We start from the raw sequence: 22779 nt of genomic DNA, 5'->3' as shown, positions 1-22779 counted from the left end.
TTTTGGCTAGAATTCCAAAAGACAGGTTTGGAGCAAAAACAACACTGCACATCACCAAAGAACACCATACCCACAGTGAAGCATGGTGGTGGCAGCAGCATGCTTTGGGGCTGTTTTTCTTCAGCTGAAACAGGGGCCTTAGTCAAAAGTAGAGAGAATTATGAACAGTTCCAAATACCAGTCAATATTGGCACAAAACCTTCAGGCTTCTGCTAGAAAGCTGAACATGAAGAGGAACTTCATCTTTCAGCATTAGAACGACCCAAAACATACACCCAAATCAACAAAGGCATGGCTTCACCAGAAGATTAAAGTTTTGGAATGGCCCAGCCAGAGCCCAGACCTGAATCCGATTGACAATCTGTGGGGTGATCTGAAGAGGAATGTGCACAGGAAATGCCTTCACAATCGGACAGATTTGGAATGTTTTTGCAAAGAAGAGTGGGCAAATATTGCCAAGTCAAGATGTACCATGCTGATAGTCTTTTTGGGTATGAGTCTGAGTGCTGTAATAAATACAAAAGGTGCTTCAACAAAGTATTAGTGTAAGGATGTGCACACTTATGCAACCATATTATTTTATTTTTACTTCCCTCCACTTAAAAGATTTCAGTTTGTTGTTCAACCGAGTTGTACAGTTTTTAGGTCACATTAAATGGTGAAAAAAAAAATCTAAAATGATTCATCTTTGTCTCATTTTTTTTACATCAACCTGACATTTTAACAGGGGCGTGTAGACCTTTTATATCCACTGTATATATTTTAGAAAGAATTCCACTGTATTGCACCCACAAGTGTTACTGTAGTCTGATAGTGTAAACAGGCCCTACAAGTTTAAGTTAAAAAAAAAAAAAAAAAAAAAAAAAAAAAAAAACACACAAACTACATCAGTCCTAAAAATGTATTCTACCGTATGTTCCCTAAGCTTTACTTCTTGTTCCTATTCTCCATTTTAACCATTTACTGTACAATGTGAATCATATAAAAACTAATAAAACCGGTTCAAATCCTTAGTGAAAATAAGCTTTATTACATCAAGTAATAAATACATACAAAGATGCAAATAGTTAGACTCGTTGCTTTTCTCCAACAAGTAACAGCCTATTCTGAATATAGAGTAATAACCAAGAGGCAGTTATATACGGTATATATATCTGCTAGCAGAAAGGTCATCACCCCCATGCATGTTGAATGGCTAGCAAAGCATTTACAGACATGCAGATGCATAGGTCAGTGGTGCAGCCCCTTTCCACCTATTGGTTTGCTGAATGTAACAAGTGACGTATTTTTTTTATAGTTTCTTCTGTTGTAGAAATCCCAACATCCTAAACACCAAACTGATCAGGGCTTGATCCCACATCTTTTTTAAACAATAAGAAAACAACTTTATAATGTTAAGGGCAAGCAAGAAATGATTTGACAGTAATTACCATAACAGATAAAAGGACCACTAAACCTACAACACAGGTTACTTTCACAATTATGTATTCTGAAGTGCTACTGTCTGGAGATATTTTTAAAATTCATGTTATTCAGTCAAGAATTCTTATTCCTAAGTGCAGTTAAGGCTGCCGACACACTGCTCCATTGAAAAAAAAAAAAGTCAAAAATGCATATGCATTTTTGATTCCTTTCTGCCACGTTTTCTGGTTGCCTGACTCCCAGCATGCACCTGTAAAACATTGACATGTGATTCAAAAAACACATTTGGGTTTTTGATGCATTTTCTATTCATTTCAATGAGGAGCTGCATTTTTGGTGCGGTTTTGAAACACACACAAAAAATTAAACAAGCAGGACTTTTAAAAATGTTAAAGATTTAAAAAGGATGCATTTTTCTTCTGCTTTTTTTAAACTCAAAAACTGATCAGTGTGAAAGGGCTCTTAGAATTTACTGTATGGATAGCAGACCATAACAGGATGGACTCTGGTTCCTGTACTTAATATTTGGCAGTTAAGAATATAAACACTATCAAACAAGACCTCAATGACTTTGGCTGCCCTGCATCATAGCAATGGCTGCATTAGGCAACAGGAGCGCATGACAGTCAATTACACCAACAGAACCCCAGAGATAGGGACCTTTCAAACTGATCAATTTTTCCTTAAAAAAAAAAAGTGGAAAAAATGCATGAAAAATTCCATCCTTTTAAATCCTATGGAACTTCTCACACCAGTCAGTTGCATTTTTAAAAGTCCTGCTTGCTGCATTTTTTTGTGCATGTTTGGTTCATGTTAGGGCCCTATCACACTGATCTATCTTTGATCAGTTTTTCAGTTAAAAAAACAAAACAAAAAAAAAACGGGAGAATCTGTGTTTTTGCAACAGAGCAGTGTGAAAGCAGGCAAAAATGCAACGGACCGGTTCCATATGATTTAAAGGATTTGCATTTTTCTTCTGCTCTTTTGAACTGAAAAACTGATCAAAAACAGATCAGTGTTAAAGGGCTGTAATTAACCAACCACTGGGTCGAGTCAGTTTTCATTCAGCACCAAATTTTTACTGTTTGGTAGCTTTAAAGTGAAAGTATAGCCAAAATGTTTTCGGCTGGGTTCACACATGTGTGGTGCAAATTGAAGCTCAGTTTTCACAGCTAATTGACAAAGTAGTTGTTCAGTGTTTCACATCAGTTTTTGATCAGGATCAGGTCAGGATTGCATCAGTATCAAGTCAGGTTTACATCAGATCAGGATTTTATCCTGTTCACAACGGAATGCATCTGCGAATCAGATGTGTTCCCATAGAAGATAATGTGCTCGTAATTCGCACCCCAATGCCCAGAAAATGCACACTTTTTTGGGCAATGCGGCGTGCGAATGCAACGCACATATGTAAACCAGCCTCTTTCAAATAAACTTATTTTTAAAATGTCATGCAAATTGGATGCGGTGTGGGCTGCATCCAATTTGCATAGGTGTGAACCGGGCCTTAAAGTTTTGAGTAGAGTGGGTTAGAATCTGTCTCAAATCTGTATTGGTTTCTATTTCCTACTAGGGAGATTCAACATCTCTATTTGTCCTGTTGGCTATTGTCACTGAAACAGAAACTGTTCAGGAACCCAAACGGTTACAGTTGTCCACAGAGCAGAAGGAAAAAGGTAAATCTCTAAAGTGGGACACCTATTCTAGGGAGGGAAATTTCCATCACTTCCTATTCTATCTCCATTACAGGAAGTGAAGGGAAATGTCCCCAACACGACACAGAATACAAAACAAATACATTCAAAAAGGGGTTTTAACACCTTCCCTACTCTATCTAAAAAATGTTTTAAATGTTTGGCTATACATACACTTTGTGTATTTTATATGTTCATAGGCAGGCAAGCTATAACTGCCCTCTGGAATGTCTGCTGTTAGGAGTGCTCCATATAGTTAATTGAGCCCAGCTCATTGCTCAATAGAGAAGGTAGGTGGATAAGGAGAGTGGTGCAGGCATACACTTTAGAAAAACAAAAGTAATTTGAACCACATTCAAACCGGTTTCATCAAAGTCTCGCCAAAAGTGATTGGCCATTTACCTCACCCCATAAATATGAACTTGTAATATGAGATCTTTTTTTTCTGGCAACTCAGGTTTATATGCAGATTCGGTTTATTGGTCCTTTAACCAAAAGAAGTATAAATGCAAAAAAATTTAAGAAAATCCCTTGTTCTTGAAAAAGCAAAACACAAAATATGAAGCCTCTAATTTTAACACGTAAACACTGATGTAACCTGGATATAAACCTACCAGGAAGGTAAGGAAAATATATTGCAGCTTATGATGCAAAACATCATGAATTTCCTTGGACTCTTAGAAAAAGAATCTGAAAGAGTCAGCAATACTTTTAAATATATATGGAAATTCTGTTTACTAGTAAAAATTGCATCGTAGGATTAGCAGCTTTACAGTACATTAGAGGGCTCCTGAAGAATGATACAGCTCCCTCTAGCTAAATAATCAGAAAGACTGCCCTGAAGGTTTAAAAATCCAGAAAGAAATATCTTTGTATGCTTTAGATGTGTGGTATTGGGCACAGCTAGGATCTTGCATTTCGTTCTGTCTCAGCCAAGCATTCTCGTACCAAGCCCCTTGCATGGATAATTCCTAAAAAAAACAAAAAAAAACAAAAAAAAAAAAAAACAGGTGAGGTATATAAAGCCATGAACAAATTAATCTAGACAGCTGCAGTCAAACACAACAACTAGCAGGAACCTGTAAGGATCTCTAAAAAGTGTGCTTTGTTAAGTCAAAACTTTTTTTTTTAGTTTTAGACAGAGCATATATAAAGCGCAGTTCCACTTTAAGTACTTCTTATCCCCTGACATGCCACATTTGGGTTTGGGGGCAGCGGGTACCTAGTTTTGACAGGTATCCAGCTTCAGGCCGTGTGGGACGGGTGAATGGAAGGCGCGTGATCAAACGCTTACATTAAAATCATACAGTTTATTCATGTACAATGGAATACATACATGAGAGAAATATATACTACGTTTCGTAAGAATTAGGTTACAAAATATGCACTTAAAAAGGTTAAAAGTGGGACATGCCCATGCAAAGGCAAATATTAAAAAATAGGCCGACGCGTTTCGAGGATAACCTCTTCATCAGAGCCTTGAGAACAGGAACACAGTCTGTGTAAACAAGTAGACCAACATATATACACATGGAGAGGAGTGGCTAGTTGGGAGATATATCATGTGATGAATAATTAGTTCTCCTTAGCTCCATACCAGTCCATATCAAAGCGCTCTAAATGAAATAAAAATCATATATGTATAGTACGGAGCACATAGAGAATGTATGCTACACAGTACAGACTGGAGACGTATAGTTGAAGTACAAATTCAAAATTTTATGATACATAAAATTGCACATATTTGGATTTTGAAATGATAATAATAATGATAATAGCAATGTATTAAAACAATAGAACATTAAAGCATACAAACATAAAACCATAAAAAAGCCTTGTCAGGTTGGTGGCTTACTACTAATAGTATTGTTTAGGGTGTTTTGTATAAGAAACATATGAAAGAAATTGATCATGCTTACATACACACCTGTACAAATAGATGTACAGATTCATGAGAAAGATGCACATGAAACAGAGAATATATATATATATATACATATAATATACATATACACATATATAATATACACACACATATATATATATATATATATATACATACATATACACACACTCCTCTGCATGCGTGGTCCATATGTTTTGTTGCACACATTCACAACGCACTACCCCTGCCATCAGTTAACATATACTGATGATTTCCACTCCGCAGATAGGATGTATACTCTGCAAAAGTACATGTACATATGCGCATGCTTATATATGTATATATATGTGCCTGCACCCATTTTTGCTCTTGTGCAGCTGTTCATGTGCTGGCATAGTTGCATGGACACGCATGCGCATGCCCATTGTGCATGAAAAAATATGATATCTAATGCGGTGAGATATATTTTTGTGCATTGTATAGTGTGTATGTATATATATATATATATATATATATATATATATATATATAATGTTTTCTCTATGTGTTTTATGTGTTTCATGTGCATCTTTCTCATATGAATCTATACAGCTATTTGTACAGGTGTGTGTAAGCATGATCAATTTCTTCCATATGTTTCTTATACAAAACACCCTAAACAGTACTATTTGTAGTAAGCCACCAACCTGACAAGGCTTTTTTATGGTTTTATGTTTATGTTCTTATGTTTGTATGCTTTAATGTTCTATTGTTTTAATACATTGCTATTATCATTATTATTATTATTATTATCATCATTTCAAAATCCAAATATGTGCGATTTTATGTATCGTATCATTATGAATTCGTACTTCAACTATACGTCTCCAGTCTGTACTGTGTAGCATACATTCTCTATGTGCTCCGTACTATACATATATGATTTTTATTTCATTTAGAGCGCTTTGATATGGACTGGTATGGAGCTAAGGAGAACTAATTATTCATCACATGATATATCTCCCAACTAGCCACTCCTCTCCATGTGTATATATGTTGGTCTACTTGTTTACACAGACTGTGTTCCTGTCCTCAAGGCTCTGATGAAGAGGTTATCCTCGAAACGCGTCGGCCTATTTTTAGATACTTGCATTTGCATGGGCATGTCCCACTTTTAACCTTTTAAGTGCATATTTTGTAACCTAATTTTTACGAAATGTAGTATATATTTCTTACATGTATGTATTCCATTGTACATGAGTAAACTGTATAATTTTGATGTAAGCATTTGATCACGCGCCTTCCATCCACCATTCCCACACAGTCTTCTCCAGACCACCCCTGGGCAGTTTAGGGAGCGGGACACGCAAGACCATTTTCTCCAGTTTTGCCATTTTAACAGTACTACCAATTTACACCAACAATGCCTTCATGAGCGCAGGAGTAATTCTTTTCTGTCTACATTTCGACCCAGCTCCAGGCCGCCTAGGCGACTCCTCCTCTCCCCCTACGCATCCCCTACCTCCCTGCAATCTTCTAGGACACGTCACAGGTCCCAGAAGATTGCACAGCCATTCACGACGCGCATGCGCAGTGCGCACCTGGCTGTGAAGCCGCAAGCTGTGACAGGTGCCCACAGCAGTAATGCCGGCGCCGCGGACAGGTGTTGGAGAGGAGCGAGGCTTCGGGCACCCGTGAGTGTGTTCATTAAAAGTCAGCAGCTACACTTTTTGTAGCCGCTGAATATTAATAAACACAGAACCGGGTGGAACTCCGCTTAAAGACCCCTGTGACGTTTTTTTTGTCAGTTTTGCCTCTGGGAGATTTCCCCTCACTTCCTCTCTAAGAGACACAGCAGCAAGTAAGAGCAAACATCTCCATAGGGAGAGGAAATCCCTTCATGCTTTTTTTGCACATTCCCCCCATATTGCAGTTAGGGGAGCTCATTAATTTCAAGGGGCTGCCCTACACACACACACACAGACCCATTTTAAAAACTACGCTGCACCAAAACATGGTACTGTTTATGTGAGTTCGTAAGATGCATGGGGCTGCCATTACCAATTAATGGCATCACCACGCGTCTGCAAAAGGGCAGCGTGTTTTGCAGTGTTGCAGAAAATTGATTTTGCGCACATTCTCACAATGCACAGGTGTGAATGAAACCTTTTATGGTTGTCACCAGAACAGGTTTACCCATTAGAACATTTCCCCTTCTGTTCCTGTTCCAACTCAAAAATGTTGAATTCCCATCATTTTTTGCACCGGTCACCAGTTCAAATTGTGAGAGTTAATCCCCCATCAGTACACAGAAACACTTCACAGACCTCATAAGCCATCCACATTAAGGTGAAACTATACTCACCTCTGGTTTAGCAATGCTATATCCCCAAGCTCCCCCACCTGCATAGACTTTTATCCAGCTTCTTCTGCACTCAAAATCTTCAGCAATCTTGATTGGTCAGTCCGGAATGACAGAACACCCGCACATGCGTATGGGAGTTCATTCATCCTGGCACCCACCAGGGTCAGGATTGTGCACTTAGCTGCTCAGCACAGTGTACACACAAAAAAAAGAATGTGAAGAGGAAGGTAAGAAGCCTTTATTGTAGAATAGATATGCCTCTTCTGCAGTAAGTAAAAACTTTCACCATTTGTCTAAACAGCTATAATTCCACTTTAAATCTAAAATTAAAGAAAAATTCTGGCTTGATATACATTGAGGGGAATATATAAAAACTGGAGCAGCTGTGCATTGCAACCAATCAGCTTGTATCTTTAGGCTTGTTCAGTTAAGCTTTGAAAATAAAGATAGAAGCTGACTGGTTGCCATGCACAGCTACTTCAGATTGTGAATTTTCCAGTTTTGATCAATTTCTCTCACTAGGTTTTAAAGTTTGTAATAAAATATAAATATTACATTAAACACACCCTTACCTCTTTTTAGTCTCTCCATTGCGCTTTTACTGCCTGCATAGGTTGGTCGAATTTCTTTACCAAGCTCCTCTATGATGACAAGAAGCTCTGCATACTTGCTTTGGGGCACCTGATTGCTGGTTGTACTCTAAAAACAGTATAGCAAACAGAAAGCAGTCATTACAAAAAAGAAGTCCCAAAACCTTAATTACTATTGAATTACATTAAAATATACAGTGCCTTAAAAAAGTATTCATACCCCTTGAAATTTTCCACATTTTGTCACGTTACAACCAAAAACGTAAATGTATTTTATTGGGGTTTCATGTGATAGACCAACACAAAGATGCACATAATTGTGAAGTGGAGGGAAAATGATACATTTTTTTCAAATTTTTTTACAAATAAAAATCTGAAAGTGTGGCGTGCATCTGTATTCAGACCCCCAACTAAAATCTAGTGAAACCAACTGCCTTCTCAGTATAAAATACAGCTGTTCTGTGAAGCCCTCAGAGGTTTGTTAGAGAACCTTAGTGAACAACCAGCATCATGAAGGCCAAGGAACACACCAGACAAGTCAGGAATAAAGTTGTGGAAAAATTTAAAGCAGGGTTAGGTTATAAAAATAATATCCCAAGCTTTGAACATCTCACGGAGCTCTGTTCAATCCATCATCTGAAAATGGAAAGAGTATGGCACAACTGCAAACCTACCAAGTCCACCTAAACTGACAGGCTGGGTAGGGAGAGCATTAATCAGAAAAGCAGCCAGGAGGCCCATGGTAACTCTGGAGGAGCTGCAGAGATCCACATCTCAGGTGGGAGAATCTGACAACTATTATGGCCCGTACACACGGTCGGATTTTCCGATGGAAAATGTCCGATCGGAGCGTGTTGTCGTAAATTCCGACCGTGTGTGGGCTCCATCGGACATTTTCCATCGGATTTTCCGACACACAAAGTTGGAGAGCAGGAGATAAAATTTTCCGACAACAAAATCCGTTGTCGGAAATTCCGATCGTGTGTACACAAATCCGAGGGACAAAGTGCCACGCATGCTCAGAATAAATAAAGAGATGAAAGCTATTGGCCACTGCCCCGTTTATAGTCCCGACGTACGTGTTTTACGTCACCGCGTTCAGAACGATCGGATTTTCCGACAACTTTGTGTGACCATGTGTATGCAAGACAAGTTTGAGCCAACATCCGTCGGAAAAAATCCATGGATTTTGTTGTCGGAATGTCCGAACAAAGTCCGACCGTGTGTACGCCCTATTAGTCATGTACTCCACAAATCTGGTCTTTATGGAAGAGTGGCAAGAAGAAAGTCATTGTTGGAAGAAAGCCATAAGAAGTTTGCAGTTTGCAAGAAGCCATGTGGGGGACACAGCAAACATGTGGAAGAAGGTGCTTTGGTCAGATGAGACCAAAATTTAACTTTTTGGCCTAAATGCAAAACGCTATGTGTGGCGGAAAACTAACACTGCACATCACCCTGAACATACCATCCCCACTGTAAAACATGGTGGTGGCAGCATGCTGTGGGGATGCTTTTCTCCAGCAGGTACAAGGAAGCTGGTCAGAGTTGATGGCAAGATGGATGGATCCAAATAAAGGGCAATCTTAGAAGAAAACCTGTTAGCGTCTGCAAAAGACTTGACTGGGGTGGAGGTTCACCTTCCAGCAGGACAACGACCCTAAACATACAGCCAGAGCTACAATGGAATGGTTTAGATCAAAGCATGTTTGTGTTAGAATGGCCCAGTCAAAATCTAGACCTAAATCCAATTAACCCTTTCATGCCTAAGCCTATTTCTGCCATTTGTTGCTTACAAGTTAAAATCCATATTTTTTGCTAGAAAATTACTTAGAACCCCCAAACATTATATATACATTTAGCAGAGACCCTAGAGAATAAAATGGCGGTCGTTGCAATATTTTATGTCACATGGTATTGGCGCATCGGTCTTTCAAACTTAATTTTTTGGGGAAAAAAAGACACTTTCATGAAAAACTATTTTTAGCGGCGCTTTACCGTCGTTTTAGCGGCGCTTTTTGACCGCTAGCAGAAGAAAAAGGGTTAAAAGCGCCCGTAAAGCACTTTGTGGGCGCATCAGCAGCGCTGGCCATGGATTTCAATGGCAGGGGCGTTTTAAAATGCTGCTTGCAGGACTTTTTTTTTTTTCCGTCCTGCAAGCGCACCTCTCCAGTGTGAAAGCACTCGGGCTCTTACAATGGGTTGGCAGGGGAGGCGTTTTTCAGGTGCTTTACAGGCGTTATTTTTAGCCCTTTAGCGCCTGAAAAACGCCTCAGTGTGAAAGTAGCCTAAAGTTAGCCCATTTTTTTTGTATAACGTGAAAGATGATGTTACGCTGAGTACATAGATACCAAATATGCCATGCTTTGAAATTGCGCACTGGTGGAATGGCGACAAACTACGATACCTAAAAATTTCCATAGGCAACACTTTAACGGTTACAGGTTAGAGTTATGGTTACAGAGGAGGTCTTTTGCTAGGTTTATTGCTCTCACTGACAATTGCGGTGATACCTCACATGTGCGATTTGAACACCGTTCAACGCCGAGACAGGGGGCGCTTTAAAGAAATTGTTTTTATTATTATTTATTTTATTTTTTTACATTTTTTTCTCTTAATAAAAAAAAAAAAAAATTCTGATCACTTTGTTTGCTGTCACAAGGTACTCTTTATGGAGGGATTGGGGGTCTAAAAGATCATTGAGAGCCAAGTAAACAGGAAGTGATGTCGCTTCCGGGATTTTACATTGGAGACACGCACAAAGCCGAATCCGGGTCTGTCTCAGTCTAGGCTCCCGCCCCGTTTGGATAACAGCGGAGCAGCTTTTAGCCGCATTGGTTGTTATCACTAAAAAGCCAACTGCTGGCTCTAAAAAAACGGTACTGGGGTAATGCCTGCAGCTGCAAGCATCGCCCCGGTTAACCCCTTCAAGCCATGAACGCAAATTTGCGTATGGTCGGCGTGAAGGGATTAAGAATCTGTGGCAAGACTTGAAAATTGCTGTTCACAGACACTCTGCAGCAAATCTGACAGAGCTTGAGCTATTTTTCAGCATTGTTCCCTACTAGAGGAGGGATTATATGGGGGCTGGCTTATGATTTTTTTTTTTGTTTGCCAGTGTCCCAACTTCCTGTTTCTGAGTTCATGTGTTCCTTAAAGGACTCAAAGAAAAAGATTTTACAATAATCACAAATCACTGGATTATTTTGTTACTTACCATAAAATCCCCTTCTCTGAGTTTATTGGCAAACAGAGCTCTCCTTGTCTTGACCACTGGGTTATATCGCCACCTACAGGAGTAGGACACTAGGCAGTAAAAGAACTCAGCACCACCTATGGGCAGTCCTAGCTAGTAGAAACCCCCGCTAAAGGGAAGCTACTGTATTTTTTTGCTCCATAAGATGCACCTGACTATACGACGCACCTAGGTTTTAGAGGAGGAACACACGAAAAAAAATATTCTGAACCAAATGGTGTACAGCCGCAGGAGGAACTGCTGCTACAATGCACACTGGCCCTAATCGCTGGTGAGAATGTAGCCCTAGCCCTCAGAGACTCAGAACAGAGGGAGGGCCATCTGCAATTAACTAGCCACTATGTGCCTGCTGTAGTGTGTGTGTACTTCAATATGGTATCTGTCCTGCACATACAGTTGTGCTCATAAGTTTACATACCCTGGCAGAAATTGATTTTTTGGCCATTTTTCAGAGAATATGAATGATAACACAAACTTTTCTTTCACTCATGGTTAGTGTTTGGCTGAAGCCATTTATTATCAATCAACTGTGTTTACTCTTTTTAAATCATAATGACAACAGAAACTACCCAAATGACCCTGATCAAAAGTTTGCATACCCTGGTGATTTTGGCCTGATAACATGCACTCAAGTTGACACAAAAGGGGTTTGAAGTGGAAAATAAGGGGTTCTGTTGAAACCAAACGACGGTCGGGTAGACCAACTAAAATTTCAGCGACAACTGCTAGGAAAATCGTTTGGGATGCAAAGAAAAACCCACAAATAACTTCAGGTGAAATACAGGACTCTGAAAACATGTGGTGTGGCTGTGTCAAGATGTACAATAAAGGAGGCATTTGAAGAAAGATGGGCTGCATGGTCGAGTCGCCAGAAGAAAGCCATTACTACGCAAATGTCACAAACTATCCCACTTACAATACGCCAAACAGTACAGAGACAAGCCTCAAACCTTCTGGCACAAAGTCATTTGGAGTCATGAAACCAAAATTTAGCTTTTTGGCCACAACCATAAATGCTTCATTTGGGGAGAAGTCAACAAGGCCTGAGATGAAAGGTACACCATTCCTACTGTGAAACACGAAGGTGGATCGCTGATGTTTTGGGGATGTGTGAGCTACAAAGGCACAGGAAATTTGGTCAAAATTGATGGCAAGATGAATGCAGTAGGTTATCAAAAAATACTGGAGGAACATTTGCATTCATCAGCCAGGAAGCTTCGCGTGGGACGTACTTGGACATTTCAACATGACAATCATCCAAAAAACACAAGGCCAAGTCGACCTGTCATTGGCTACAGCAGAAAAAGTGAAGGTTCTGGAGTTGCCATCTCAGTCTCCTGACCTCAATATCATTGAGCCACTCTGGGGAGATCAAAACATGTAGTTCATGCAAGACAGCCTAAGAATTTACAGGAACTGGGGGCTTTTTGCCAAAGGGAATGGGCAGCTTTACCATCTGAGAAGATAAAGAGCCTCGTCCACAAATACCACAAAAGACTTCAAGCTGTCATTAATGTTAAAGGGGGCAATACAGGGTATTAAGGACAGGGGTATGTAAACTTTTGATCAGGGTCATTTGGGTAGTTTTTCAATATTCGCTCCATGAGACGCAGAGATTTCCCTCCCCCCCCCCCCCCCATTTTTTTTTTGGGGGGTGGGGGGTGGAAGTGCATCTTATGGAGCGAAAAATACGGTAACGATTCCTGCCTAGTGTTTTAGGAGTTGGGACCTGTGGGTGATGCAAGACTAGAAGAGCTGCGTCTGTCAATGAACGTAAGAGAAAATCCTATTTCATTTCTTATTACATATTCTATACTACTGTATATGTATATGACTTTTGCAGTATAGGAATATTGAAGCGGAACTCTAGGAAAACAGAAGCATATCAGAAAAATAGGTTACCTACCATGGCTTGCATGGCTCTGCTGAAGATCCATATCTCCCTCACCTGTTTGGAATCGACCCCGTTTGTGATGCAGAATCAGGATCAGGAGTATCCACCTTTTTTCCTGACCACCAGGGCCTAAGCAGCACCCAGTTTGATGCCTGGCAGTCTGGGAATATATCCCCTGGCAGCCTGAGTTGCCATTAGATGCAATGTACACTTACTCAGTACCCACCCAAAGCAATACTATTCTATGAATAAGTGATGCCAGTTATGCTACTGACTGCCAGTTACTGCTCCAGTACAAATCTAAATGTGCTTTGCAACCCATACAAGGTGGCGCGACTCCAATGAACAGTGGCATCTAATGTAACTGAGAAGTTACAGTACATATGATTGCCATCTTTTTCTACTGCCAATATAGTCTCTAGCATGAACAGGGTGATGAACACCATGCAGCCTAGGCTTTATTCCTAACCCTGGCCATATTTTTTACGTTGTAGAGTGGATGTGCAAAGTCTGTTTTTTCAGTCACGCTTTTAATGGCGTTTTTCCTGTTGGGGGGGGGGGGGGGTTTCTCCTCTCTTTCTCCTCTGTCTGACACCCCTCACCTAAACAGAAAACGAGGGTGCATACAACAATAAAAGTCTGAGAGGGGTAGAACCATTCCCTCTTACTAAAAATATAGTTTGCAGTGCTATCTGTGTCCCCCATTAGACAGAGATGTCCTTTCTGTCTGATATATATCAAATAATAAGAAAGTTAGGACAAATCACCCCAAAAAAGGGCATTCATAAAATCCTGACAGAGGTTCTAATCCTCTCACACTAAAACTAGAAAAACTTTTTGGTTGCAGTTGGTTTTTAAAGGTTAATAATTACCATGCATAATCAAGGGAATTGGATAAAGCACTGTAGGGCTAGTCTGCAATGTAGCTTTATGTTTGACTAATGAGCAACAACAACTTTTTCCTTAAGGTAGGTTTAGGTTTGGTGCCAAATATTTCAAGTAGCATATCCAGGTATTTTAGCTTCTTGGGCTTTAATTAAAAGAAAATGTTATAGCTGTATTTACATCAACGCTTCTAATTTGCCACTAAGAATGATTAGCAGGCACCTCCAGGTTCCTGCACATAGCTTTGGCATATAGGTGCAAATCTCCCCAGCAGAGCCATAGCCTGCAATAAAACCTTGTGGTGATTCTAACTTTTCCCCACTCCATTCAAAACTGACATGCAAACGCTGTCTATAGTTGCATTTCAGTATTACCTGAGTATATCCTAAGGATGGGGGTCCATAGTCATTCACCATCTGTCTGTATTGTGCAGAGGATGCTATGCTAGTAGAGGGAGAATGTGCACTTACAGCTGTTGAAAAAAAGAAAAAACAGTAAAAAATAACTTTACATATAATAGAATGAATGAAGTAGTCTATTACATTTTCACAATGAGCCATTGGGGTGGATTTCCAAAAGGCAAATAGACTGTGTACTCCGCAGGTGCAGTTGCACTTACTTTCCTTAGTAAATGTAAAATGTGAGAAAGCTTCACTTTGTAAAGAATAACCAATCAGGTGCAAGGAATATTAAAAAAAATGCTGTTTTTTTTTTTTTTTTTCTTTCCTTGCATATAATTGGATGATTTACTAAGCTCTAAGGAAAATGAGTACAACTGCATTTTCAAAGTGCACTGTCTATTTGCCTTTAGTAAATCAACCCCATAGTTTCCATGTAGTTTTGCAATAAACAGTTTAGCCACTGGGCCTGCAGACCTATCTATGTTAACCAAATGTCAATGGAAAACACAAGTTATTACCCGAAACTTCTGGAAACTTCTTTTCCAGGAATCCTCCGGGATGGTTTACTTGAGATGACTCCGCCTGCCTGCAGGAAAATACAAGACCTAGAGAGTTTAAAAGCCCTCCAGTAGCTTCCAACTTTAGTATAATCAAGATGACTCATTGGGACAGCAATATTATGACACAAACTTTAAAAAAGGGGGAGACTCACCGTCCTGGAGGATTCCTAGTAAATGAGTTTTTAGGTAAAAACTCATGTTTTCCCAAGGCAACCCCCAGGACAGTTTACTTGAGAGAAAAGCAAAATGTGTCCTTATGGTGGAACCAATGCATATAGCGCCTTCCTTCCCAAAGCCTTGTTTTTAATGGAACTTAACCTTTAACCACCATGTTGTATATAATGAAGTTACTACCACCAATGACACCCACGTGACAGCTATGAGCTTGTGCTGCGATGAAACTATATGCCACATTACTAAAGTGTAATGCATGGTATACTAGTACTCCATATATTATACATACATATTTCCAGCGCTGCAAGGCATGTAAACACTAAATCACCATGTTGGGTCATCTTAGACCAGAGTTTCTCAAACCTTCTACCACAATGAATCCCCTAAAATAATGTACAGATCTCAGGGAGCCCTTACTAAACTAACTGAATGGGGGTCAATATAGAAAATGCCACTTACATAGGTGGTAAGAAAATTGCAATTATTACAGTTTTGAAAGGATGCCAACCTTTACAGACAGCCAAAAATATAATTGGTGGCAAACTGCTGGGTTTGCCATTTGGCACTGGCCCTGGAATTAAGGCATCACCAGATGGGAGTTCAATTAGCCAAAGCTCAAGGAGATCATAGTATGCTTTGGAGGAACTTGAGGGTTCCTCAGAAACCTGGTTGAGACTGGCTGCCTTAGACTTACAAAAACATCATGCCCAAGAATGAGGTGTAAGGCTAGGAAAGTAAATGTAGACAAGTACTGGCTGGTTGAATAGTTTATGTGGATAAAGCCACTGCTGTAGCAACACACAAAAAAGAACAGTTACCTGGTATATGAATTTCCATGAATCTTCCAGGACAGCATATGAGAGTTGCTCTGCCCACCTGAAACAGGAAACACAATCTGAAATTATTGAAAGGCCAAAACTATCTGGAATCCATAGTAACAAATAAGAACGGAAGGCCAATAACAGTAATAAAACAAAATGTCCAAAACATAAAACAACTATGAGTAGGAATACCCTGCTGTTCTGAAAGATTCCAGGAAATTGAGTTACCAGCTAACCAACGGTTTTCCAAAATCATCTTCCAGGACAGTATATGAGATGACAGGAGAAAAATCACCAAATCGCCACAGGCTTTGTCCTTGATGCAGAGAAGATCCACCTGGTAATGCCTCTGCATGTCCAGGGCCCAGTTCTGCTCCTTGAGTCACTGTCTGGCAAAAAATGTTACTCTTTTCCAAAGGTTGCAGGCATATCTCCTGGTTGATCCGCCAACCTAAATCTTGTAGAGGACATATGGCTATTTGTAGGATTGTTCTGAATCCACAAAGAATGTGTGAGGTGTGAAGGCATCCTTTCCGAAAGTAGATATGAGCCAGGATTCAACAAAAATCTGCTGGGTTACTAGCTTCCACCTTCTCTGGTGGGACAACCATGCAGACATTATTTTCCTTCATATCATTTTGCAAAACATCTCCCTTAAAAAGGATACTAAAGCAAAAAAAAAAAAAAAACACCTTAATGCATTCCTTGCATTAAGATAAAGAAAAAAAAAAGTTTTAGATTTCTCTGTCCTCCCCCTGCCCTGTGTGAAGGAGAAGAGAGGGGAGAAGAGATCCAGCACTGTCAATTAAATGCAGTGAGAAGAAAGTGGAGGATGGGGCCAAGCCCTGCTGTGTGTGTGTGTGTGTGTGTGTGTGTGTGTGTGTGTCTGTGTCTGTGTGTGTGTCTATGGAGCGCAGCTCCATAGACACACAGCTCAGGAGCGAGCATGCACCGCGTGCCCCATAGCAAATAGCTTGCTATAGGGACACGCTTGTGGTATGGGCCATGCTTGTTCTTGTCTTGGACTGGTTTAAAGTTTGCTGCTCCCGTTTCCCATGGTGTTTTGAGGAGACTCCCAATCTTCTTGCCCATGGGCTCTTTAATGCACCCATGTTTTTTTAAACAGAATTTAAACATCTAGTTTTGGGAGTACCGGAATTTTGCATCTCCCTCTGCAAAAGGTAATCTTTATTTTTGGTTAGGCGGAAAGAAGAACAGGTGTTTGAAGATGGGTTGGTCCATTCATTAGTAATAGTTTCTTTTATAGGCATTATAACCCTTCCTACCTGCACCTTCTGTTTTTCACCTGCACTTATGCATTGATCATGTAGTTTCATGGTGTATTTTTTTTACCCTGTACACTATTGTGGAGTAAATATTTACATTTATGTGTCAGAAGTTTCTGTTTAAACATGAGGAATGCAGAATGGCACTGCACTGGTTAATGCATGACTTCTGTCTGTAGTCTGAGGACTAATATTTCCCATGAAAAAAACTACATATCCCACTAGTGTTCTGCAGATGGGAGCTAAACAGTAATTAGATCTGAAGTAAACACAAACAGGCAAAGCAATTGCCAGAGAGCTCACACATGCTGAATGAGAGGCGTTTCATCATGTTAGCACTCACGCACTTCTGATGCAACGTAAAATGGTAACGTTTCTAAGCACGCACTGGACACTGTGTGACCCTGAACAAGAAGTTGCCTGTCTCTAGGTACAAGCTAGGCTAATTAATACATGAACATAGGTGAATCAATCAGGCATGACACTACAAACTGCAACCACAACATGTGAGCCCAGCATTACAAGGTAAGGCAAGCAAACAATATAATGGAAAAACACTACACTATTACCTAGTAGAAACAATGAAAACATTTGAAAGTGTACAATGCCTTTAAAGTTTGGTGAATGGGAAATGTGTGTCCTTTTTTGGACTGTAAGCCTTTGTACAATCTATCATGAATAGAAAGCCAAGTCTGTTCCTTTTCAAGCTTAGAGTACTGTAAACCTTTTTAAAGCTCCTGTGTATCTTCAGCTAGCAACATAAATGTTTAAGGTTTACCCTCAGTGAACTCTTCTCTGCACTCTTGCTTTACAGAATTTTCCAAGGCTGCTCCAAGTCTTCTGAATTTTTCGCTAGTTGTGGGTAACAAGGTTTTCATACTAGACAGACCTGGAACAGAATAAGGCCCTGGTGATGCAGAGGCAAAGTCCTAAAGTAAGAAGCATAATGACAAAATAGTAGTGGTCATTTCTTCACTCAGCAAATCAAGGCCTTTGAACGATCCATTCATAACAAGTATGCACTATTGGCAGAAGCGTTTTCTCCAAGAATTTGAAAATTTCATGTTCCAGGATGCACTTGTTTTATTTTTTCACTGCCCAGTAGAACTATCAAGAGAGCTCTTGTCCTTTTGGAAGAAAAAAAAAAAAGTTCTCCCAAAACAGCACTGCTATTACGACTGCCAGGTCCCACTGTTTCTGCATAAAAAGGGGCTGAAAAGATAGAGAGGCCTCTGCAACTAGCATTAAGGCCTATAGAAGAGAACACAGCATGAAACTGTTGCTTTTCCTCTCAGGCCTCTAGGAAACACCGTAAAATTGAGGGCATGTTGTTCTGGCCATTATTTATGGTCGATCCTGTGGTTTCCTGTTTCAGGTGAGCAGAGCCAGTCTCATATGCTGTCCTGGAGGTTTGATTTGGATAAACCATGTATGAGAATGCTAGATGATTAAACTGCAACACTCCTATTATACATACAATTACAATGTAACAAGCTTTTCTGAAATGTATTATGAAAACTGAGGAAAAAAAAATATCACAATAGCTAAAAGAACAGATCTTGTTAGTAAAATGAGGTTCAGCATACCGGTGTGGGTATTTGGCAACACACAGACTATGTACTGTTTGAAGATCTGATCTGAACCTACCAAGAAATGTTGGCTACAATGCAACCACATAAATGTGATGTGTGTTTAACATAAATAGATACATTATGACATCCAACGTAAAATACAAAGCATATACTATTAAGCATGTTGATACAGCTGCCCTTAGAAGCACTGCAGACATACCACAAAGGATAGACTTTTGTTGCAGTTCAGGTATATGGCAAGAATCTCTGTATATAACCTCCTATAGCCACTCCTAATTACACAGCTTTTTATAAGTGGCCTTACATAGTCTACACGCAGGTGAAATAAACCCATAAAAGTCCAGATTATGGACCCCACTTAGCCCCAATGCACACCTGAGAAATTTGAAGCACTTTTTCAGAAATCAAGAATAAAGCGCATATCAATGCTACTTGTCTGGAATCTTGTGGGATAGTGTGGTGCATGAGAATGCTTCCGTGTGCCATGCAGCTATGTATGTAATATTAGTCCTGCACACAGTCCCAAGTTCCAAAACTGTATTCATATAAAAGCAAACAGCTAAAAGTTCACTTAAGAAAGGACACTTCTTGTAAGTTTTAGGATCCATTTACACTTGTGTGACTTGTCATTAAAATTTGAAATCTGAATGGACCCTCTGCACACTGCCATAAACCCTTCCCAACAAACTATACAATGAAAAACAGGGATATTAAGTTCACATATACTGCAATACATGTTTAAGCCAGCCGACTGCGTCAAAGTAATCCCTCTTACGCCAGTCCTACACTGCCTTGCCACTGCAAAATGCTATGGTGAACACCATGCCAACATGGGGCGTAAGACACAAAGTTTTTTTTTGTCATTCAAATTTGGACACTAAAGTCACATGACAAGTCACACCAAATGTTTTTCAATGACAACTCATCAAATATGTACACAGAGACTTTAAAAAGGTTCCTGCACTACAGTTGTCCGTCTTTCATGCGACTTGAGAGCCATGGACTGCAATGTAAACCCTCAAAAGTTGCACGAAAGTCACACCTGAATGTTATCCATTCGACAGTTGTGTAACAGTTGTGTATCATCATTTAAAAATAAAATTGGCATCAAAGTCGCACCCATCCAAAGATACATCAAAAGTTGTGCAACTTTTGTGTCTGCCTGGCAGTACACTTTTTCCTGTTGCCTCTCCTGCTTTGCTTTTCTCCCTTACTAATCTGTGTTCCTTTAGCACAGTCCAAATCCATACCAGACCCTTATCTGAGCACGCAGCCCGGCCGGTCAGGAAGAGGGGTGGGGACGAGCGAGCGCCCCCCCCTCCTGAACCGTACCAGGCCGCATGCCCTCAACATGGGGGGGTGGGTGCTTTGGGGCAGGGGGGCGCCCTGCGGCCCCTCCACCCCAAAGCACCTTGTCCCCATGTTGATGAGGACAAGGGCCTCTTCCCGACAACCCTGGCCATTGATTGTCGGGGTCTGTGGGCGGTGGGCCTGTTGGAATCCGGGAGCCCCCTTTCATAAGAGGGCCCCCAGATCCCGGCCCCCCACCCTATGTGAATGAGTATGGGGTACATTGTACCCCTACCCATTCACATAGGAAAAAAAGTGTCAATAAAAAAAAATTAAAAAAAAATTAAAAAAAAACACTCTAGACGGGTTTTTAAAGTAATTTATTAGGCAGCTCCGGGGATCTTCTTCCGACTTCGGGGGTCTCTTCCTTCTTCTCCGCGCTCTCCGGCTTCTTCTCATCGCCCTCCGGTATCTTCTGCCGGGCTCCGCTATCTTCTGCCGGCTCTTTTGCTAGCGGTGGCCTGGTCCTCTCCACCGTCTTCTTCCCTCTTCTCCTCTTCTTCCGATGTTGACATGATGCTCTCTTCCACTGTAATGTCATGTGCACGCTCCGCAACGACTTATATAGGGATGGGGCGTGGTCACTGGGTGATGTCACACTGTGACCCCGCCCATTAATACGTCACAGTCCCGGGGCATGATGGGACAGTGACGTAATAATGGGCAGGGTCACAGTGTGACATCACCCAGTGACCACGCCCCATCCCTATATAAGGCGTTGCTGACCGCGCACACAGCATTACCGTGGGAGAGAGCATCGTGTCAACATCGGAATAAGATGTTGCGCTGTTTGTCCTGGGCACTTCTCGATAGCGGGCACTATCCGATAGAACACTGGCTCTGTGCCTCCTGCAGCTCTCATGTCCCAAAGCAGCCATGTGCCCCTGCCAGCTTTGTCCCCCCCACCCCCCCCCAATCTCTAACCTCCAGCCATGTGCTCCGATGGCTCTGTCCCTCCTGCACCCTACATTGCCACAGCTATAAGACTCTTATAGCTGTGGTAATGCAGATTGCAGGTGAAACAGAGAGCCATCGGCGCACATTGTACAGTGCAGGGGGGAGGCAGAGAGCCACTGTAAAAGGTCATCTTCAGATTGAGCCATGTGTTCCTGCCCGGTCAGTGCTACCATATACAGAATACCTCCTCCTTCTTCAGCTCCCGTCCCTGCTCTCTGCACTCCTCCCCTGTTCAGCCCCCTGACCTTATAGGAGCCAGAACTACAGCGTTACCATCCAGTATTCATGTGCACTAGGTGTCAGCGTGCATTAAGGACAAGTTGGACAACATTTGAAAATACATTTAGCGGTATACATCCGCCATAATGTTGATTTCCCACGGAACCCCTGGGGACTTCCCATGGAACCCTGGCTGAGAAACACTGCTTTAAAGAATATGTAAGCCCAACATTTCATATTCCTGATATGTGCCTGCTGTACGATGTACTTGTATGAAAAAGTATCCTGTTCTATTTGTATGGTTTCCTTTGTATGAAATCTCTGGTGTTCCTGCCAGTCACTCTGCTTTCCTATTAAAAACTGACTAAACCCCCTCAATCAACATTAACTATTTTTCATCTTACATCTTCCTATCTATTTAAATAATGCTAGCAGGAGTCTATTTTTGCTGGTTTTAAACTTTTCTTATACATTTCTTCAGTTACCTTTCTAGTTTTTGGCCTAGGCCAGCACACCCGTCTGCCTGCATGCCTGAGCTAAGGGCAGCTGGGTTCCTGGAAATAAATGCTACATAAATCATCTGCCCTTAGTCAAGATGGCCATTGTTAGAAATGCCAGGGGTCGTTTTTCAAAGTGATTTCTCAACAAGATAAAGTATGGGAGTATGCTTTGAATATTTAAAATGAATTAATTCAGTTTGTATTGCTCAGATACACTTAGCACTCTACTTTAATCAGGGCTTGAATTAAGGCCCTAAAAGGGCTGAAATGCATAAGCGAACTTTTGTATTGATCATTTGCCTTTATATGAAAAAAATTGGGAACTCGGTACTGTGTGCAGGACTACATACGATGTTTTCAGAAACATTTCAAAGCTTGACATCCAATTTCCATGTTACTCTACTGTGCCTGTTCACCAGAGCAATGTGCAGTCACTCAACACTCAGAAGAAGTACAAAAGCTTCTTTTGGGGCATGATTCCATCTCATCCCATTCAGCCCAGCCCCCAAGGCTGAACTAGATAAAGCTTAACAATTATGGCTAACCTAAAGCCTAGTACACAGGATGAGATCAGATGAATGATTGTCCATTTTTTTTGCATGCTAGTCTCCATATTGAACATGAATAGGTTACTAAAGTATGAAAATTCTCGTATGACAAAATTAAAAAATTCGGAAGTGATGTAATGTATTTGCACTGTATTTTACGGACGAAAACTGTACTGATTAAAACAAAAATCGTAAAATCTGGGATCCTACGAGAAACATTTTTGTGTTTGTCCCTTTGGAAAATTTTGGATGAAAGCTGTGTACTAAGGATCAAACACAGCGAGTCCCCCTCCTCAAGAAGGCACATCTACAGTCATGCCAATGAACATCTAAATGATTCAGAGAGGGATTAAGAGAAAGCGCTGTGGGCAGATGAGACCAAAATTGAGCTCTTTAGCATTAAC

At 40.7% G+C, this 22779-nt stretch overlaps 1 protein-coding gene across 3 annotated transcripts in view; it reads right to left on the bottom strand.

Moving 5' to 3' along the window:
• Positions 1 to 1007: 1007 nt before the first annotated feature.
• CDK2AP1 (cyclin dependent kinase 2 associated protein 1) overlaps positions 1008 to 22779 on the bottom strand; it is a 34877-nt gene continuing 13105 nt past the window's right edge. The window contains exons 2-6 of one of the 3 annotated variants that reach the window (XM_073627214.1): positions 15921 to 15978; positions 14887 to 14954; positions 14342 to 14439; positions 7918 to 8044; positions 1008 to 4087 (exon numbers count right to left, since the gene is read on the bottom strand). In XM_073627214.1, coding sequence (XP_073483315.1) covers positions 4020 to 4087; positions 7918 to 8044; positions 14342 to 14439; positions 14887 to 14954; positions 15921 to 15978 — 419 coding nt within the window. In that variant the 3' untranslated portion in view covers positions 1008 to 4019. The remainder of the gene's footprint in view (positions 4088 to 7917; positions 8045 to 14341; positions 14440 to 14886; positions 14955 to 15920; positions 15979 to 22779) is intronic. The other 2 variants (XM_073627233.1, XM_073627224.1) reach the window with 2 other exon arrangements.

The sequence above is a fragment of the Aquarana catesbeiana genome, linkage group LG01 (assembly GCF_042186555.1).
Source record: "Aquarana catesbeiana isolate 2022-GZ linkage group LG01, ASM4218655v1, whole genome shotgun sequence".
NCBI classification, from domain to species: domain Eukaryota; kingdom Metazoa; phylum Chordata; class Amphibia; order Anura; family Ranidae; genus Aquarana; species Aquarana catesbeiana.
Note: the sequence above shows the minus strand (reverse complement) of the source record. Positions and strands in the feature narration are given on the sequence as shown.